We start from the raw sequence: 20,741 nt of genomic DNA, 5'->3' as shown, positions 1-20,741 counted from the left end.
AGTGCAAATCCGCGCGGTTTAAAAAATAGTATCATTGGAAAAAATGTTAGCCAAAAGTGCTGAATAGTACCGCACACGATCTTCCAAGCCGGATCAGACGTCGGGCTAGAGCACCATTTGTGCAGAAAACACAACCCTGCTTATACCCATGAGCCCGATGGAACAGTAAACGGTCAAGCTTCAAAATTAAAAACTTGGACCCAGCAAGCTGGTGAAAATCGCGAGGCTTCTTCTGGAGCGGTATTGACCGCGGCTGCCTCACGCTATAAGCGGTAACGGTGCCGTGTCAATGTTGCCGGAACGTATCCTCAGAATAACTATGAGTTGTATGGATAAATCTCTTTCGCTTCACCATATAATGTTTTCTATCTTCTCAACCCGTCGGACAAATGCCTAATCTACACAAAAGCGGAGCACCTTATGCTTTTCAAGGAGATGATACGGAGACCAAACCTCTCGTGGCGGGAGGTCGACTATTCTAAAAGTCTCGACCGTGGCTGGCATTGACGTTGGTTACTTCTTTGACGAGCTCACTGAGCTGCGCAATCATGTCTAAGGGCTGGAGGCACCCTAACATCTCACCGCGTCAGAACACTCCGCGCACAACACAGGGTGTGTTTGAATTTCTTTGGGATACTAAAAAAGAAGCTCGATTATTTCTTAGTTACGACTTATAGCGCTGCAACAAAAACATTCAGTCTTATTAACTGATGATACTGAATATGCAAGTAGTCTGCAGTGTTCACCACTACCTATTCAACCGCTATAGACTCACGTATCTTCCGACGGTATCTGGCGGCTGCATGGCGCTGTTCCACACCTTAGCTCCCAAGAAAAACGTTGTGCGTTCAGCGCACGACATTTTGTAAAAAAACCCACCAAGTTTACTGCGAAGTGTAGCTAGATTGATACCAGCAAATTGAATCTTTTGACAGTCTCTCTTTCCAGTGGCAGGCTATTCGGTGAAGAAGGCACTAGGGTCTATCATGCAGGAAGAATGGAATAAGTTCTGTCAATGCACGGGATGCGCTATTTAACGCCAGTCAAATAGAAAACATTTACTCCAGCACCGCGACCGATCCAGGGGTGCTTCGACAGTATCATCAAGTACGCGGTTAGCGCGTTTCATTCGATCAGTGGTGAACATGTCCAATCTGGTACCCGGTATCTATAATAAAATTTGCCAGAATTTTACCTTAAAGCTCAGACCATTAACCGAAATAATGGCCACCGAAGGGCCATACTGTCGAAAATATTTGCCGAGAAGCAACTTGGCTGTATCATCATGCTAAATGTGTATCAACTAGCAGCAAGGTGCTCAGATAGTCTTCAAAAGCCACTATACCGTTATTTCTGGATGCGTCTTTTGATAGGAAACGAGTCGATACATACTGACTTACAATATTTGACCAAGCCAGTTAGACTGGCCAATTTTCTTAGGCACGCGGCTAGAGCTTAATCTGCTGACACATTTTGTACACGCGCCTAAGAGTGCTTACCATTTTAACATGTTGAGTCAGTGTTTATAGCTCCAATGACCCATACGTCCACTCTCAATTGAGGTGATCAACCAGGATAAGATTATGTTTCTCGTACACTATTTTCCACTTTAGATATCTATTATGAAGTATCGAATCTCGCTACTCTAAATTGGGTCATAAGTTTGGAAAGCAAGCGTTGAGATAAGCTTCAGCGGTACAACCGCACGACCGGACGCTTCGATGATGCGACATCCGAGCAATGAGTGTAAAACGTGTTGGATCTGATCAGAGTACTGTACATATTGCCTTATCGATGCGTAACATCACCATCGTGAGATGCTACATTACATAGTTTGGCGGTGTGAGCGAGTTCATCCCTGCACAAACTATTTGAGATTACACTTTACTCAAAAGAAATAATTGGTAAATCGTGAAAACAGTTTGTCATACTTCGCAAAAGATATGGCGACGATATCGCCGTACGCAACGACGCATAATCTATTAAGACCGCGAACAATTGAGCACTATGTCAAATACTATAAACTCAATGAGCTCCGTGGCAAGGATCTTTGCTGGTGCTGGTACCTCTCAATACTCGATTGCGACGATGGTGTGGTCATGCATATTGACAATTTCTTGAAGCAAAACATTGTGTATGGTAAAGATCAAAGCGTCACAGACGACATGAAATGGCTGATTGTGATCTGAAAAGATTAGAATTGGGGCACAACTAAGGCTTACTCTAGTAGCTTTTACTGATGCGTTATTAATTGGGCCTTAATACCTCAAAATTTGATGCCATTGGTGAGAATTCGCACTACTGACTTCTAGCTTCTTTGTGCTGCATATAAGGTTCTGATTTGTTCTCCGAACCGATAGTTGTCGTACAGTAGCGAGTTGTCAAGTGTCGTGAATACCAAAATCAAAGACCATGTTCTTTTCGACAATTGGTCATCACATTATTAAGGTATTGAATATGAAATGTGCTGGAGTCACGAATCGAAGAAACCACCAAGGCAAGCTTTCGTTTGGGGGACATTTAGCATAGTTTTGGCTCATATTATTGTGCTGGTATATTTATAAGGTTGCAAAATGCAGGTGTATTGCTGAATGTATATGGGTGAGATTATATAAGCATAATCGCTCTCACCTTGCGGAACATTAAGATGTAGATAGACGCTCACTTCGTTGGAGTACGAAGCTGTTGCTTTTGATTAAAAAGCTTCAGCAACTCACAGCTATATCATAAAACTGGCAGATAATAATATCTATAATGCCTTCAAGGATAAATTTTCCTCGTCTTCGCAATATCATGCCCTCCCATGAACTGGACCACAGCATGCTTATTTTGTTCGTTCCTTGGATCATTCAAATCCTGTTAGGGGTAGAAGAGTATTCGTCAAAAAGGCTCAACTACCACGTCCCAATTTTGTTTTTATTCAGCTCCACATCAATCATGACAGCAATAATTTACTTCTGTATATTCTAAATAAATGGATCGGAGCACGTGACGGCTTAGTGTAGACAGTCTTTGCACTTGACGTTTTCTCTAACGAGGTAAGTATTTATGTTCAGGTAATTGGCTAGGCTAACCACTTCCCTTTATCCCTTTGAGATAATCAATCCACCGAGTCCAAACGTTCCAATGGATCTGTCCGCAGACCACGCTTCTAATGTGACAAATCCAGAAGGAATTGTATAGGTGCCAAAAGCTCGGTTTTCTGGGTTGATACGCAGAGAATCTATGTTCATACACTCGACCACTGCATACACGTGCACAATGTCCCGGACTTCGTGAGTTCTGCACGACTACGGGCTAAAACATCGTCAATTTAAGTTGTGTATAGGCCCGACGCAGCCTAAACAGCTATGCCATCAGCCATTTGAATGTCGCTGATACGTTAGACAGTCACTGAGAGTTACCCAGCCATTCCATGAGTACCCTTTCAAAGTACTCATTGCAGTGAGTAGGCAGTAGCTGCCTTGGCTGACTGCAGAGATCGTCGATCATGATTCCGCTGGGCTGCTAGCCGCATGTCAGAAATTAAAGACAGTTTTATCAAGCAAAAAAACATGTATAATCGATATCAGGCCAAGTTGCACAAATCTCATATTTAATCTTCCTTTCAAGCAGGAGAGTGAATTGGACACCTTGTTACGTTCGAGGATATCGGTTTGGGGTTGTACCTCACCAACTTAACTTCTGCGCGTTTGACCACGCAGACTTTGAGAATTACGGCTTTTTAAAGGCCTGTACTCTTTGCGAGGATGAAAATGAAATGCTTAAGTAACATTCCCCATGACGGCTAGAGCAGCTTAATGAGCTTATTGATTTCGTTGGTATCGAGGGTATCAGAGATGGCGGCCAAAGGGCCGAAACCAAGACCTTTCTGAAATATGCAATCAAGATCAAGTGCGTAAAGGATTGCAGTAGCATTTGGCTACTAAAAATGCAGCCGTTAGAATAACCACTGGGCGTTGAGCCATTACGAAACAGACAAACATTTTGACGGTCATAATGACGGCAATTTCGACTATCTTCTGCGTTTCTATGCAATCTTAATCTCGCGTTGATTACATCATTAAAGTTATATTTGTTAGCTTCAATATCACTGCTTTTTTTGCTGCGACTACTTTGTAAAGTACGATCGCAACAATCAAGTATGTTATAACTGCGGTGTCGTTAGCGAAATTTTTATTGCCGACTTTCAAAGCGGCTTTTTCTCAAGCTGAATGTGCTCTCAGCTGCTTCAATGCACTGCTACTGCCGTCGCGTTAATGAACATTCTGCTTCTCAGTCCAATTATGTACAATTAAACTAGGTAGCAGCGCATATTCTGGGGTCTTAATATATTGAATTCTAATTCGTTTCGCATCAAAGTCAGATGCCTAATTGAGACATGTTGCCAGCACTTGCGGTCTGACTTAGACCCAAGTAGATCTTCAACACTATGTGAGAAAATTTGTTCTTTGCAGTAGCTTCGATAATAAAGTCTGGCGCCCCTTACAACAGAATGAGCATCTTATATGTCAGGATGTTCGATTTTGACAGAGTCGTTGGACAGCCAAATTTGTGTCATCTCCTCTTCCCTCTTGACGCAATATTTATCAACGGTGCCTTCGATACCTGGGTAATGCAAATACAGTTTCAACTGCATTCCAACAAAAACAATTTTGTCGAGAGATGACGGTCACGTGCAGTGTCTTCTTTACACATTCTCATGGCAAGGCTAAATATACGAAAAACCACCAGTCAATACGAAAATTAGCATTTGGATAAATCGCATCGTATGACTCCGATCATCGACTCGAAGGTCAAAACCATCGCTCTAGTTGGCTTTGTCCGTGATGACGGGACTCGATGCTCTCAAATAATAATAGAATTATAGTTCAGGGCAAGGTGCAACCACTAAATCTCTTCATCTTCCAATGTACCCACCAGTACAAGCCGTCGTCAATCGCCTGTACAGATCAGACGAAGTGCAACGGGGTTGCCGTCATTCTGCACGAAGTAGGCTTCAAATCATAGAGTCTGAGTCAGCAAATGCACATATGCGGGTTTGTACGCCTCTACAAGGAGCGGAATCGAGAGCCTGTCAGATATTTGACGCTGTTTGGTTGCTCTTCTATTCATGGTAAGTTTGTTATGAAGAAATATTCCTCATCATGCAGCTATTTTTCTTTTCCGATGTGCGGCTAGCAGTATCCGGACCTTTTCTTCGGACTTCCGTAGTCTTCAGGAGTAACGGTAACAAAAGTTTTAAATTACTACGATATTGTAAGCAAAACATCTGACCAATATAAATTCCCTTGACTTATTGTTTGTTATTATTCAAAAATGACCAAATACATCAATTCCATCTAAATAAGCCACTGTTTGGACCTTGTTACTAAAAAAAGTATTACGCTTCTTAATGCAGCAATTCCTCTTGAAATTTGCTCAGTACAGCGTGTGAAACATCCAGAACTGGACTCAATGGTTTTGAACTGGGTGGAGCAGAGCTGCAGTGTTGAAGATGTTGGAAGCGCTCAGCTGCCCAAATGAAAGCTTTTGACCGAGCGCAAGAGATGCAGCTACCTTCTAATGTATTTTTTTTCTGAAGGATAAAATAGCAGCGTTATGAAGCAGCATGATTCTGATTTACTTAGAATAATAGAAAAACAAGTGTCGCATTGAAAGGAAACAGAACTATAGCAAGTAACAAGGTGGAAAAGGAAGTGGCACTATCGTCAAATAAGTTCTAAAGAAAACCTCTAGCGCGACTAAGGTGTTGGCTTTATCGAAGATCTGGATTGAATATATTATTTTGATGCGCGAACTCCTGTTTGGCAAGTCAAGAGTTTGGCTAACTTTTGAAACACTTTGATCTCGTGAAACGTATTTTTAACGATTCAAAGCAATAGAGTTAAAGATATTGACGTGAAATTGTGCATTGCCTATCTCGCACATCATTTTGAGCATCTCATTTGAAGAACTCACAATTTGTCACAATGCACCGCTGTCAATTTCAATCGGTCGAGTTTTAAACAAGTTATATGCTTGTACCTTTGTCGGCGAACTTGGCTGAAAAAAAGTTTGTGCTGTCTACTTGTTTTGATAGTAGTGACAAAAGTATTCATTTCAATTTAAACCACTATATACAATTTCTTTCGAGCTTATCAATCGCTCCCTATATCATACAGTACCTGCCTACAGAACTTTGCTTTCGTGAATATTTTTCTCGTCGTATAAGGCAGCATAGAGTGTCATGCGCAAATTATCTTTGGTTTTAAAATACGGCAATTCAAGTGTGTTGTAGTGCGCGTGAGCTCGAAAAGTAGCATTGTTACTTGCATCAGTCAATGTAAACTTGCAGACCTGACCATTGTAATCTCTCAAGCCTTGAAAGCCTACTAATGGAACGCGCAAGTAGCCCGTTGCAAACTGCAGTAATCTTAATTGATACACACGTGACATCTCCTTCACGACGTCCCAGAACCACGTCACTTCCCGCCGGACTTCCAGTGCCAGGTGAGTTTGAAATTGCCAGTCTTGAACGTTGATCTCATCGGAACCACAGAGTAAATAGTCCAATTCCTCGTGGTCGAAAGGTAGCAACATTCGCTGGGGAACAAGTTCGTAAAAACCCTTGAGAAATGATGCTAATTGTGGAGCCACTGATTCAAACATCAGATAGCGAAACTTACGGTCCGCAAACTCGAATTTGTTGTCGTCATTTACTTGTATATTTCTTCCCGTAGGAATGAGTTCAACAACTCGAGTTTGATTGCAATGATGATGTGTCACAGTAAAATCAAGTTCCAGCAATTCAGCACCATCATTGTCGAGCAGTCGTGTCAATTGACGGAACATGTCAGGATCTAAACATTCCAAATCATTAAAAGCAATTGGAACTCCCAACATCATTTTTAGCAGTGGCGAACACAAGTGAAAGTTGAGCACTGCGCCATCTAAAAGCGCTCGCCCAACAAGCCTCCCAGTGGCTTGAAAATATTGCAAGTGATCCACTCCAAGCACACGTTCCGACTGCGAATTGATAAAGAATGTAGGATTGCTGATTTGTGTGCGATAGAAAAGTCCGACACTTGAATCAAGTAACTTTTCGCTCAATAACGTCAGCCATTCACGATGCAGACTGCCGGTATATTTTTTATCACTCCACAAATTTTCTTGCTCATTAAAATTTACTTGAAGGCACACCGACCGGATACTATCATGCGAAATGCCAATGATATGTTGTATGGATTGTTCGAAAATATTGTCACGACTGACCGTCAATTTAGAGAGTAGAGGCCGATCCTTTACTTGCAAGAGCGAAGTAGCACTAGCAATGAAGTGCGCATACTTTCTCGATAAATCCTGAGTAGCTAATTCCATTGCTATCTGCCTCAAATCTTCCATTGTGTCCGGCAAATCAGCTGGATGCATAGCCGGCAAGGGGAATAGTGTGGATTCAGTATCATGTGGTTCCAGTAATTCAAACCGTATACCAGCACAGGGATCATAACCTGAGCTAAGACTTCGTTCTCTCTGCTTCGACGCTTCACGATCCGGTTCTGGCTCAAATTCTGGGGACAAGTAGAATCGCAGCACGTAAGTTGTCGAATGTTCACTCTCTTCTACTTTACGACGCCAAACCATCTTGCAATTTGCATCAATTTCCCGTGTCCATTCCTGACGCTTCATTACACAAGACAATGGATTATCGTGACCCAAAGTATCATCTTGAGGCGAGGCCGTAGCCATGAGGTTTGAAGTGAAAGAACTCGGTAATCCACATAAGGCACAGTACACCAAACTTGCAAAATTTTCAAAGCCACAGGATACACAGGTCGCTGATCCTTCTACCGCTTCTCTGTCATAAGATGAGAAATTCGAATTAGATTATGAATAGCTCTTACAAGAGCCTTTATACATGTACATACCTTTGAGCTGCTATCATTCGAAGGTCTTCCATTTGTTCACTAGTGTGGTAAGAAAAGCAAGGAGCAATTAAGTTGTGCAATGGCAAAGATTGTCGTCGTCACGTACGTGGAGAAAATCATGCAATTGTGAAGACTATCCTTTACACTTGTTGTATGAACGGCGCGTCGAGAACGATAGTGGAAACAAACAAAAGCTTCTTGGAATGCCTCTTTCCGCGCCAGTATACATGCACGCAAGGACTGGATGGCCGCAGCTTCAAAGCTGATTCGCTTCGGTCGCAATCTGAACCCACACAGGTAGTTAGTTATCTTAGTACATTACCGGTATTCATTCTAGCACAAAGTAGATATATTGGCCAAAAAATCCAGAAGATGACCTGAGATAAGTATTAAAATGGGTGTACGTAGCGATTAACACTAAAGTAATTTGAGCTTCTCAGACTCGAATGTTCATGGTGGTTAAGTACCAGCAGCAGGTCTTGTCTTTATAATCTGTCTAAGGCATGAGTATCACGAGGAAGACTAGAGACTGCTTACATGCGTCTGTTAACAATATGCATTGAATTTGAAAGTCACACTGTTCTTTCAGTAAGATTCTTTTATTGCTGTATCACGCAAAATGTAGAAAAGTCGATTTCATGACGCAATCCTCTATCCGGAGTTGACACATGGGTCACCACACCGTATAATCCTTGACAAATGTTGAAAGCATCAATAGAATCTTGAGATTACTGGTCCGATTCTCACTCTCAGTGTTTTGAGAGCGACCTCCATGACAGATGCATTCATTAAATATGACGAGCTCAAGTCTACCTATGGCACTAATTGAGAATGCCATTGTCAAGTCATTCCTTGCACACACCGACGATAAATATCTCTTTCAGCTCCAGTAGCTTATGCCGGAGGTAGTGAGGGGGGGCTTACAACCTATAGAACTACCCAGTCACTCCATACATGAATGAACAATTTTTTCGCTACTTGCCTGCGGAGTTTCGTTACTCCATACGAGGGGATGTCTCACGGCAGTGCTGGATTGGCAGTACAGTCACAAAGTGACAAGGAAAAACTGTATTTTGATGTTCAGGGCCTAGCACAACTACACATGACTTGAAGTCGCCCTTCGACTACAATGACTATGGCACGGGAGTGTGCAAAACCCAGGCCCTTCTTATCTTGACCGGCTCAGGCATAGTAGACAACAAACCTCAGCTGTCTTTTACCCTCCTGTAAGATATAATATATAAGGGCCACGACATACAGTCGTCTTTTCCCATCTAATCAAAGACGTACCTTGGAGACCGTGAAATACAATCACTCTTTTCTGTTCCATCCTGACATCTTGGCTTCTTCAAATCCTGTCTTCCGAGCTCTGCTCAGAACATGGCAATGCGATGCTATCAATATTTAAGAATTCTCTGTCCGCAGGAAAGCTGCCGTAACTTTGTGCCCACGCCAAGAGTGCTTCTGCTTCGTGACAATAGTCAATCTATGACTCGTCTATAATTAAAAGAAAAAACAACTGACATCCTGCTTTTCCAACTTTCAGTCTACCATTGCTTCGCGACGTTCTAACCGAGTCATATTTTAGCTGAGATTCGTGTCTGGAATTCATGTTCAAGACTGGGCAACGATTCACGCGGTTATAGCTCCCAATCTTCACTTGTAGGTTCAACATAACCTTCGTCACTCTTACCAGTGACCCCCTCAAAACAAACATGGATATCGTATATGTATTTAGCACCTTCACCCCCCGCGTACTGTTTTTGACAGTCGTGCGTTGTGCAAATTTGCAAGACACCTCTAAATCTATTACAACATCTCGAAGCTTTACAAAGCCTGAAACGTTGATATCGCTGGCCAACGACCACAGGCAAAGACTCCCATCTAGGTCATTCTCTTACGAATTTGATTTCGTTGACCATGAGTTCCATGAGAAAAAATACAACCAAGTTCATTCAGTAGGTCTTCTTGCGCCCGCTAGGTTTAACGCTCTTCCACGAGGATTTTGTCAAACACCCTTGCACGGAAGCACGATACTTCGATCCTCTTAGCCAAGAGATACGGAGTCACGTGAGGCACAGAAATGGTTGTAAAACCGAAAATTAAACATCAGCGCGTACTGTGAAGCCGCTGTGCCGTAAGAGAGCTTCTTCTCACCCTTCAGCATTGCTGACGTTCATTGCAGCTGGTGTGCTTGCAGAGCTTATATTGCTAGCACCACACCTGGCCTTCACGGACTAAAAGCTTCGCATCGAAACGAGGCGTCAAATGCTCCCCAAAAACGATGAACAGTGAACGTTGAAGGTCTAGATGCGAATCGCATCCGTTAAGAGACTTTCCACGAAGACGGTAATCGTAGCTTTCTTCGGGAGCGGAACAGACGCCATTGTAGTAACCATTTATCTTAACTCCTGTACATAGTCTGCCAGATCTTGCCCCTCTTGTCGGGTTGTCAAAAACTTTCAACGCACCCAGCATGCTTCATCAGAATATTCGCGACATCTATCCCTTCAAATCGCTCGACGTCGGGAGCGCCACTTGTCCAAGGTAGTGGACTTGTGTACGAACGACTGGCTATGCTGTGATACTAACATAAAATTTTCACGTTACAGAACGATACATTGGATTTCAAACTGCTATTTAACGCTAAAACTACATTATAATTGCGATCTCAAGTTTTCAGCTTCGTGCACTCAGGCGATTCAGAAGAAGAACACACAAGATAGAGTATGGTAAAGCTCTAGACAACTTTTCACTCGTTTAATCTGACGACATCATCTGTTAAAGATCGTGAAATATGCCGTTGTAGGAGATGAGGTTAAGTGAATATACATATTTGATCGTATCTACATATACATAGTAAATGCGCTCAGTGCCTAGTCATGACGAATACAAAATTTGATTTCCATTTTGACTTTGTCCTCTTTGCCGGCATACATGTCTTGCCCGTCACTAGCAATCGTATTAGACTAAGTACGTATCAATAACTAGTTTGAGTATGCTGTACCGGACCAATTATCCAAGTCCGCTGTTTTGATTGGATCAATCAGTCTGCTGCGAATGGACAGCATGAAGATTGTTTCCTTTCCAAAAGGTGTCCCTTTGAACACTCCTTCACGTCCGCGTCTTGGATTTCTACACATTTACCGACAACCCTTGGTCCTCGACTGAATGTAGAACCTAGCATATGCGTTCGTCTGTATCAATAGCTGATAGCTTTATCAAGAAGGTACATCGCATTTTTATGAGAATTTAAAGGTTCTGCACACATATCAGCTAAAATACATTCTTGAATATCCAGCAGTACAATGTTAATATATGTACTGTTTGACAGATAATCGTCGATATTCACGGTCTGACAGCATGAAATGACAGGTGATAAATCTGGCAAGATGTATAAGTTGACTGATGTAGAGAGCTGGAATGAAGAAGATAAATGTGATAGCTTCTTTGACTTTCACAGAAGTCCTGGCTTTGGTATGCAGAGGTCTGACTATAATAATATTACGCACGAATTGATCAAGTACAAGTGCTTATTCACCAGCATTAATTCGATCTTAAACGTTCTTTCGCTATTATTGATAAAAAGAACAACAAATTGATGATTGAGTTTTTTTAGCTATATGTGCAATGCAACGTCGAGCATGAATGTGATCGACTTCAACAACTGTGTAGTCGCTGTTATGAGCAATGTAAAGTACCTCATCAAGCATCTTGGCGACTTATATCCGACAACTAGATTCGTTGTGTTTGCGGCTTTGGAAACGGACTTTCCCGTACGAGTTCTCCACTTTAGTTAACGTGCTGATCCATGCTTCGATTCTTCTCTAATTGGCTTTCGATAGCATTCTCTGTGAAACTAGCATCAAAGATTAAGTGTATCAGCATATACAACAATTCTGAAAGCACTATGTAATGAAGTTGATCATGAATTTGCACTATAACTTTGTTTTGGTACATTACATAAAGATTATCAAACCATGGTGTGAGCTCCCCGAGCGTTTCAATATCAGCCGATGGTATATTGCTGCCCGGTATATCGGTGTATCAAACATGTTTTGAATTACTTCAAGAAGTCTTTTCAGACGATTAGATTCCTAACAAGCGTATAATGGAAACAAGGATCAAGATGTTGAGATTAATGAGTTAGGTGTGACACTAGGACACTAGGACATCTAAACATACAGTCAAATCAACTGAATTACATTCATGGTTTTTTCTGAGGGTAGTTTAAGACTTAAATTGCCCCAGACATGAATTTTTGAGGTGAAAATCTCTTCCTCTTCACCAATTGCAAACCACAGCTCTGGTGTACTCACCGGCCCATTTACCGGCCTACTAAAAAAGAGCACTTTTGTACATTTAACAGCACTGGCGACAAAAATCTCTCGAAGCTAGCTATCGTGGGATATCTAAATTGTGGCCGCGCATTGAGTTTCATTGAGAATTTCGCGCGCGACCAAGCCTGAAATTGATCATACTTCAGCTACAGCTTTGATATGTGTGGCTTGCGGACCCCAACAATTTAGAACCGTATCGCTGCTCAAGAGCTGCAGGTTCCTCAGTTCTAAGGAAGGCTATGAGGCATATACTGCGTTGATCGGCGAAAACTGAATATGTGGTTCCAACTTGGTCAAGCACCGTCTTCACGCAAGTGCTGCGGAGAATATTTGGCATTTTGCGATTGCAGCGATCCGTCCCAAATTTGTCAGCGAGTATCAGCGGTTGACGTATTCAATCAAGTGATGAGCAATTAACAATCTTTGCCTGATCTTAGCTCCAAGCGCGGATCTGTATTCAACAAGACAAGAGTACAGTTGAAGTTTGTTGGCGAAACCCTTTGCCAAGAATCAGTTTGGCTACACCCTTCCCGCTCACATTATCGCTGACAGCAGCAAGACGAGCCATCTTGCTACGAAAACAACTGAAACAGTATTACCGGACGATTGCTATGCTTAATAATTGAATAAATATCGCGTGACTGAATGGGTGGCAGTCAAATGGCCGGAGGCGGTCATGGCTCGCCGGGAAGATCTCCCCAACGTTGGGAATGTGCTAGTGAGCCGCGTCCAAGAGCGGTCCGACCGCACGCCGGTGAATGAGCAACAAAAAATACCGTGAGACCGCTGGTGATGAGCTGCCGGGCCTTTGAGGGTCGGGACAGAGAACATCTTTTACTTTTGATGAGAAAATTGATATAGTAATGGGCTTGGCCTTAAACCAAATATAGCGACAGAGCATTGCGTGTTGTGATCTCTGAGCTAGGAGGACTTGCGCAATAATTGGCACTTATGCGCAATACAGCATTGCGAAGCACAAACTTTTTGAACTATCCTAGTGAGCTTTTCATTAATTCTTTAGAGGCTAAAGATTGTATCTTTCTATATATCTCTGAGTTTTATCGACTTACTCCAAATAGGAATTCCAGCACATTGTCACCGTGGCAATGGTAAAAGCAAGAAGGGAGTCTGTAGCGCGCCAGAATGCAATTTCTTGGGAAACCGATCGCATTTCGTCTGATAATCTTTCATCACAGGAAGTACTCATGGCGTGGCTTCTGACGCCTGGCAATGCCGATCGATGGCGCCGGGAGAAACGCACAAAGTTAATGGAAGAACTATTTCAATTGCTAGAGGCAAACGGCATCAATCACCGATCAATTGATGAAATTCGATCAAAAATTATGCGAATGGAAAATTCTTTTAAGTCTGCAAGTGCGCACTTGCTTCAAAATGGTCAATGGGAGGCATTTAAACGAGGAGATGCGACATCGAACATTGTTGAGCATGTGCTCATGCTGTGCCCACAATATCGAGAGTTGCAGCCAGTCTTTGGGAAGGATGGTGCAAGAAAAAAAAAGCAGGTAAAGTCTCAGAGTGGCGCGGCTAGTGCTGCTTCTGAAAGTGTTGCTGGTGCAGCAAAAACTGCTGTGGAAAGCACCTTGAGTGCTGTAGTGAACAGGGCAAACACTTTGAAAATGATAAATGCGATTGATGGTGGCTCCAAGATGGGTGGAAAGAAGATTCAGGAAGTTCACGAGCGTGTTCGAGCTAGAACAAATGGAATTGGGGGTGAAGAGAAGAACCTTTACGGTGCTGACACTACTACAATAATGGAAAAAAGCAAGCCAAATGTCAGTAATGCGAAAAAGAGTGTTCATGTAGGCGATGCTGAGATGATTAACGATGCTATTGATTCGAATAAAGGAATTAGCCGAAGTCAAGACGACAACAGTATTGCACAGTCTGTCGAAAACGGGGATGATGGCATTCTCGTAGATGACATTAATACGCTAGGCAAAAGCCGCAGTGACTTTGGAAAGGTGGAAGAGTGCATTGTGAATCAAGCAGAGGCTGAAGCCAATGGCTTAAGAGCAAAAGAGAATGCATTCAAACGTGTTGACGTCAGATATGGAGCGAAAAATTCTATACAAATGAAGGCTCACCCGACTGAGTGTGATCAAAGTAGCGTGGATGAAGAAGACAGCGACAAGACGGAGGATGGAAGTAAAAGCGACCAAGATGAAGACGAAGATGTAGATGATAATGAAGAGGAGCAGATTGACTTGGCTCAGCGTGATGCGAATATCCAATCTGCAGACAGCGAGCAAGTGGATGTTGACGACGCAGAATACAGTGATCAGTCTGAGGCAGTTGAAAAAGAAGTGGAAAAGTTGGACAGTTCAGAAGAAACTGACGAGGAGGTGGAGGAAGAAGAACCGACACAATCTACTAAGACAGCAGCGGACTCAACTGACGATAATAGCTCAACAAGTGAGAGTCAGTATGCCGAGCCAGAGGATGAGATCTCGTTAAATCAATTCAAGCCTAAGTATGAACACGATGTAAACAATGTCGAGTCTGAATACGATGTCGAGTCTGATGAGGACGAGTCTGATAACGAAAACAATGGAGAGAAAGACATGGAGGAGCTCAGCGCGCAGAGCGAGTCGAGCATCGAAGCCGACTCATCACATCAAACTCAAAAACGCAGCAAAATTAGTGTAGCGCACCATTCTAATAGACCCAGCAAGCACGCTCGGACCGAGAAACGTACAAGCAAAGCCACAATGGACCTCGAGCGCCTGGCATTTATCGAGCATGCCAAACAAGAACGAGACCAACGCGAAAAACTTTTTGAGCTCGAGCGAGCGAAGCTCGAGTGCGAGCTCCAATCAAAGCAAGTGCAGCTCTCATTCGAGAGGTCTCTGGCTCGCAAGAAACTTCTTAGTGCGGGTGTTGATCCTGATGAGGTCAACCGAGTGTTGCCCCTTTCGTAATTGTAACTAATCTTAAAAGTGATGCATTAAGCAACTTCAATCAGTCGCGTACATGTTGCACGAAGCATATTACGTTGCTCAACTCATTAAAGCTCTCCCTGTTTAGCTCTACAAATGTCCCCCAAACGGTCTCGCACGACGTACCATAGCGCACTGACGGACAATGCGCGCCCAGGCGGACCTACTACTATGGACATGCTGGTGAGATGGATAACAAAACCCGGGAACGTAAAACGCTGGCGTTTGGAACCGCGAGCACCACTTATACGTGAAGTAGTTGATGCGATGCAGGAGGAGGGACTGGCGCATCGCCAGCCGCCATTCGTGCGGTACAAACTGATTGCGATTGAGAAGCAGTACATGACGGCTCAGAAATGGCTGCTGGAGACCGGTATGCATGATGCTTATATGAAGGGAAAGGCCACAAAGGAGGTGCGTGTTCATGTGGATAACTTGTGTCCTCACTTTCAAAAGCTGGATCCAGCATTTCGAAGTGTTCCATTTGGAAAAGAGCGTGCGGAGACAATAGAACTTGATGAATTCATTGGTGAGGGCAACGGAGCAGCGGAGAGGCAAGAGATGGAAGAGATTGAGATGGCTAAGAAAGTTGCGAAACCTATGGAGAAGCGGAACACGTTTCGGGACCGTCTTCTTGTTAACAAGGACAAGAATATGACACTAAAGGAGCGGCAAAAAAAGGCAAGCAGATTGGAGAAACAAATTGCACCATCTCCGGGTTACGCTGCTGCAAGAAAAAGTCTGACGACTGGGGAGTTGCAGGAGAACAACAATACGTCCAAAAAACAGGTTTCCAACAACCACGTTGCTGAGATCAGAGGAAATCCTACGGCAGTGCAGCCTAAGGCGGCAGTCGCGATGTCGGAAAAGAATGTTTCGGCGTCTGCTCAAAAGCGTGCTGGTCGTCCTTCACACCCTCCTGAAGACTTGTCGTCCTCAATGACATACGATGCAAGGGAGATAGTAAATGGCACGAAAGAGGCTGCATCGAGGGTACCTATTGCTGAACGGGAAGTGTCGGACGAACGTAGGACAGAGATTCAGCGCAAACGCTTACACGAGCAGGCGAGACGAGACGGACACGACATAAGCAAAATTGAGCGTGGCGCACTGCTAAAACGTGTGAATGATGAAGAGAAGCAACGCCAAGAAGTGTATTCGCTGGAGAGAGCCAAATTGGAATGCGAGTTAGAAGCAAAAAAGGTTCAGTTGCTGTTTGAAAAGGCTGCCGCACGTCAAAAGCTGGATCAGCTCGGAGTATCGCAAGCAGAGATTGACCGCATCTTCCCACTATAACATTTGGATCACGAGATGTAAAAGTATATGTGCAGGCTAAATGAATATGACAGTGCTCACAAGGGCAATCAATACATGCGATGTTTACAAAGTAGTTGACGAAGCTGCTAGTTTTTTCGGCATCTCTATTTCATACTATGTTATCTACTCACTTGTGGCATCCAACCTTGTGCAATCTCCAATCTGTCTTCTGGCATTCAGGACTGCAGTAAAACTGAGCCTTGCATCGAGAGCATCGCAACGTGCCATTTTTCGAGCAGCGGTCAGCACCGCAAATGCGCTGAATTGATCCAGGTAGCATAATCTTGCCCGAAGTCTTAGCACGAGCTAAAGCAGCCCCTTCGGCCGCTCTTCCATTACCTGTCGCAGACGCAGCAGACTGCAACTTAGCCATTTCTACCCATGGAGCATCACCCGACACTTCACTTAACCGAAAGTCCATGCGCACAAAGTCATCATCTGCAAGGAACATTCCATAAGAACGAATTATTCAATATTAGAAGTATTTGTGCTCACCGTTGTCAAATACACGTGCGATAAACGCGTCGCCTTTTACCTCCAAAATCTTTCCACATGCCTGAGCAATCGCCGACGCGCGGACATTGGTAGGTAATGCCTTGGCTGTGCCTTTGTCATCTACGTACATATTGATACCCACGTGCTTAACATCTGGTGTATTTAATACAAGCGGGATCGCATCCACAAGACTATCCATTTGCAACATCATCTGTAGCATCTCATCCGTCAGTGTGGCACCTTTGGGCAGTTGAGTCAGCAATTGCTGCTTGAACGTCTCATCTTGTTGCAGCTTGGAAGTTGCAGTAGCACTACTCTTGAAATGGTCACGGAGACGCTCAGTGAGACATCCTAGTTGTGCCTTTTTGTCTTGCGGAAGCTTAACAGTCCACTCTTCTAGGCCCTTGGCTTCATCTGCCGGTATGTATACCACGAAGAACGAGTCACGCTCAGACATATTCTCACCAACCAGACTTTTTACATTAATTTTTTTGCAATTATGTTGCGCGTGTGTGACCGCACTTTTGTATTGTGAAACAACTCTATGTTGCTCAAAATGATCTCCTATGGCGCAACCTAAACAATGTGCATGGATATGCAGAGGATTACTTTATTAATCATAGAGTAAAACTGGTAATTCGTTTGCTTAATAATTGCAGCTTTATGATGACAAAACAAGCTATTTACTCCGACATTTGCACTTCCTTCAACTGCCAGCTCGGCTCACTGTTACGCTTTCTCTTCCTTGCCGATGTTTTATTCCTTTTAACCACTGCAGGTGTTCGTATTGCCACAACCGGATTAATGATTTGACTACTCATTTTGCCCGCTTTTTCACAGTCTTCATTCCTAGCAGCATCGATAGCCGCAACATCTTGAAACTCGTCACAGTCTGTTGTCTCAGCGTCCGACAACCCAGATGGGCAATTGAGAACGTAACGTCTCATAAAACGATCGATCCATGTGTCTGACACGACAAAGCCATCCATAACTACTTCCAATTGATGCACCAACTCATTAGCCTTGTCTCGCATTTTGGTTACTGTAACAGCTTCATCGTTGACAATCTGAATCTCCAGCCAATGCAGCATAGCCTTCTCTACATGCGGGCACTTGATCAGCTTCTGCTTGACTAAAGCAAGTGAGTTTTTAGTCTTCGAAACGCGGGGCTTAACAAGTTTACCACCTTTGCGCAAGACAACGGAAATCGTTGGCTGCGACGGCACAAAGCCCAACTTGAACGTGTCAGCTACCCACTGGCCCAACTGCCTTTGACTCCACTCTGGTTGCATATCACTCTGACGTAGAATTGCCAGTTTCTGCTCCTTTGTTAGCCGCGGGCGTCGCTCCATACTGAATGGCTTCGATCCTGAACTGACACCAATTTTGCTGACGTTTTATCAGCATTTTTAATTACAGCAGAACTGTAAAATGATGATGACTTTGCTAGTTTCCACATTAACGTTACATATGCCACCCAATTGCATACATATATTTAGCCGAACGCAACTGCCAAATAGTGAATGCTGGGTCCTATACGTTTTGCTGGCTGCTCCTCTTTCGTGTTCATCATGTGGTCAATGTTCTTGTTTTTTAATCCTTTTTATATGTGTTTGCTAAAAAATATTTGTAAAATGCACGAGGGAGGAGCTATAAACCTCATTGTGAAGTGTCACACGTAAATGTGCACCTTTGCATTGTAGAGAACAACACGCACTATTTAATTTAAAGCTGCATTCGATCGGGCAGAAACTTTTTGACAAACATCGATAACTACGAAGAGTTTGCGATGGAAAACTGATCATATGCATGTCGATTTCTCACTATTTCTTGATAGCATCCAAAATATTTGACAGTACTGAATACGTTTTACGATTTCGTATTATTAGGTCGTCGGCATAAAATTACGAATCAATTGACTCGAGCATCAATGTAAAGCAATGGTCTGATCACTGACTTGAGGATCTGTGCCTTGGTTTTTGTCGCAATAATGAGCTTTCTCTGCATGGTGTATCTTCATGCTGACTTTTGCAGAACCTTTACACCAACTTGCTGATCTTGAAACAGTGATCTTGTCGAACTGTTAATCACGAAAGTGTCTCAGTGTTGATCGCATAGACGTGTGCGTAGTCGATTGTCAATGGACGTTTCTACAGTGTAACGGGGTTACACGTACCCTTGTAAGAAAGTGGCGAATCGCACAATCTTGTGCGACCGTACATAGGTGTGTATTACACAAGTTAGCTACACCGTGGCAGAATTTCCAGTAGTAATGCATATTACTTTATAATTAGGGAACCTACGGTTTTAGATATTGGCAGCACTAGCCGCAACTAAAACAATTCAATACAGTTCAATTTTAACAGAAGTGTTCGTTTGCCTTGATTAAGGCTTTAGTACTTAGAGGTAGCGGATTGCAATCCGCTACACTCGTGCTGGTTATTGAAAAGAACTTAAGGTCAGTGACCTTAGCTGAGCTTCCTTTAATCATAGAGCTACTGCAGCCCCGCTGCACTTGGTAGCACTAGTAGTCACTCTACGCCTGAGTGGTTACGACTGATCCTCTGCCCCTGTGAGGATGAAAAAATAACCTAATTGTCCTAGGGCATGCAGAACAGGATTAATAAGCTGCTGTCCTTGCTGGGCCCTGAGGGCGTGAAGCACCTCGTTGCGCATGGGCCTGAGGTCATAAGCACGCGCTTAGAGGCGTTTACAAGTTATGAAATGCTCTGATAAAGTACTTACAGCGAGATCTACCAGCGTCAACTGCGTCCATTATATCATCGTTGATGAAGGATGATTCCTTCGGACCCAGGCCGCTCATGGTGAGCGCGAATACATTCGAGAGTGGGGACGGAGAGAATCTCCTGCTCTAGGTGAGAGAGGCCCAGATGGCTATGGCATTCGTCATGTTCCAAAACGAGCAACAGCGCGTGGCGCTAGCTATCTCTAAGCGCAGGGGCCGAGCGGAAGAATGGGCATTACGTGCGGTGCTTCTGTTGAAGCTGCGTTACCCTCCTGGAATGAGCTGTAGTGTCAGCTTTTGCGGGTGTTCTCGCCGCCTAAATAGGCATATCGCGTGAGGTCGCGTTTTCTTGCTGCCCTTCAGGGTAAGAAGGAGTTAGTGGACTTTGTCCAAGAGTCGAGAGCTCTTATTGCTGGGATGACAGCAGATCCTCTTCCCGAGGCGGTCGCAGTGGCCATCTTTATGGAGGGCTTCCGCACTGTCATGGCCAGAATGGAAGCCTTCCATGTGCATCCGTCTTGTTTTAAAGAAGCGGTGAACGTGGCATTGAATACCAGTTTCAACTTCAAGTCGGCACGACTTGGTTGGAGTGCATATCTCAGAGCTCGTTGAGCGATCCCGAGCCAAAGGATCCCACCTATGCTGAAAAGAAGGAGGGAGAGCTCCGAGCTGCTGAGCAGCGTGTAAACGCCCGACGGTGTTTTGTCGGTGGAGACATCCGTCACCTTCAGACTGGTTGTCTCCTGCGCAAGATGCGTAAAGGTTCGTCGAACCGACGTCCCGCTTCTAACCAGTATTGGTTGACGCGGGGAAACGAGACCACCCAGTAGGCGCGAGGTACCCTTTGGAGGAGAACTGATTTCTGTTGAGCCTTAAAGAGGTAGAGGGCAGCAGGGTCCAGCCCCGAAGAGCCGAATGCTCTTGAGCACGAAACGTGTATGAAAGCCGGGCTTAGCTGGTCGCTAAAGCGTCAGTGAAG

General features: G+C 43.9%; 5 protein-coding genes across 5 annotated transcripts; 2 read left to right on the top strand and 3 right to left on the bottom strand.

The window, feature by feature from the left end:
* Nucleotides 1–6,171: 6,171 nt before the first annotated feature.
* On the bottom strand, nucleotides 6,172–8,027 carry PHALS_01989 (nedd4-like ubiquitin; the record flags this gene model as incomplete). Its single annotated transcript, XM_024716483.1, has 3 exons — nucleotides 6,172–7,837; nucleotides 7,908–7,946; nucleotides 8,014–8,027. The coding sequence occupies 3 exons, from the start codon at nucleotides 8,025–8,027 to the stop codon at nucleotides 6,172–6,174; spliced, it is 1,719 nt and encodes a 572-aa protein (XP_024582077.1).
* Nucleotides 8,028–13,353: 5,326 nt separating this feature from the next.
* Nucleotides 13,354–15,186, top strand: PHALS_01988 (uncharacterized protein; the record flags this gene model as incomplete). Its single annotated transcript, XM_024716482.1, has 2 exons — nucleotides 13,354–14,413; nucleotides 14,507–15,186. 2 exons carry the CDS (start codon nucleotides 13,354–13,356, stop codon nucleotides 15,184–15,186), a joined length of 1,740 nt encoding a protein of 579 aa, XP_024582076.1.
* A 114-nt stretch (nucleotides 15,187–15,300) lies between these two features.
* On the top strand, nucleotides 15,301–16,500 carry PHALS_01987 (uncharacterized protein; the record flags this gene model as incomplete). Its single annotated transcript, XM_024716481.1, has 1 exon — nucleotides 15,301–16,500. The coding sequence occupies one exon, from the start codon at nucleotides 15,301–15,303 to the stop codon at nucleotides 16,498–16,500; it is 1,200 nt and encodes a 399-aa protein (XP_024582075.1).
* A 148-nt stretch (nucleotides 16,501–16,648) lies between these two features.
* On the bottom strand, nucleotides 16,649–17,473 carry PHALS_01986 (the record flags this gene model as incomplete). Its single annotated transcript, XM_024716480.1, has 2 exons — nucleotides 16,649–16,959; nucleotides 17,017–17,473. The coding sequence occupies 2 exons, from the start codon at nucleotides 17,471–17,473 to the stop codon at nucleotides 16,649–16,651; spliced, it is 768 nt and encodes a 255-aa protein (XP_024582074.1).
* Nucleotides 17,474–17,699: 226 nt separating this feature from the next.
* On the bottom strand, nucleotides 17,700–18,368 carry PHALS_01985 (DNA-binding centromere protein B (CENP-B); the record flags this gene model as incomplete). The annotated part of the gene is made up of 1 exon (XM_024716478.1): nucleotides 17,700–18,368. The coding sequence occupies one exon, from the start codon at nucleotides 18,366–18,368 to the stop codon at nucleotides 17,700–17,702; it is 669 nt and encodes a 222-aa protein (XP_024582073.1).
* Nucleotides 18,369–20,741: the final 2,373 nt, after the last annotated feature.

The sequence above is a fragment of the Plasmopara halstedii genome (assembly GCF_900000015.1).
Source record: "Plasmopara halstedii genome assembly, contig: Scaffold_1651, whole genome shotgun sequence".
Lineage (NCBI taxonomy): Eukaryota > Oomycota > Peronosporomycetes > Peronosporales > Peronosporaceae > Plasmopara > Plasmopara halstedii.
Note: the sequence above shows the minus strand (reverse complement) of the source record. Positions and strands in the feature narration are given on the sequence as shown.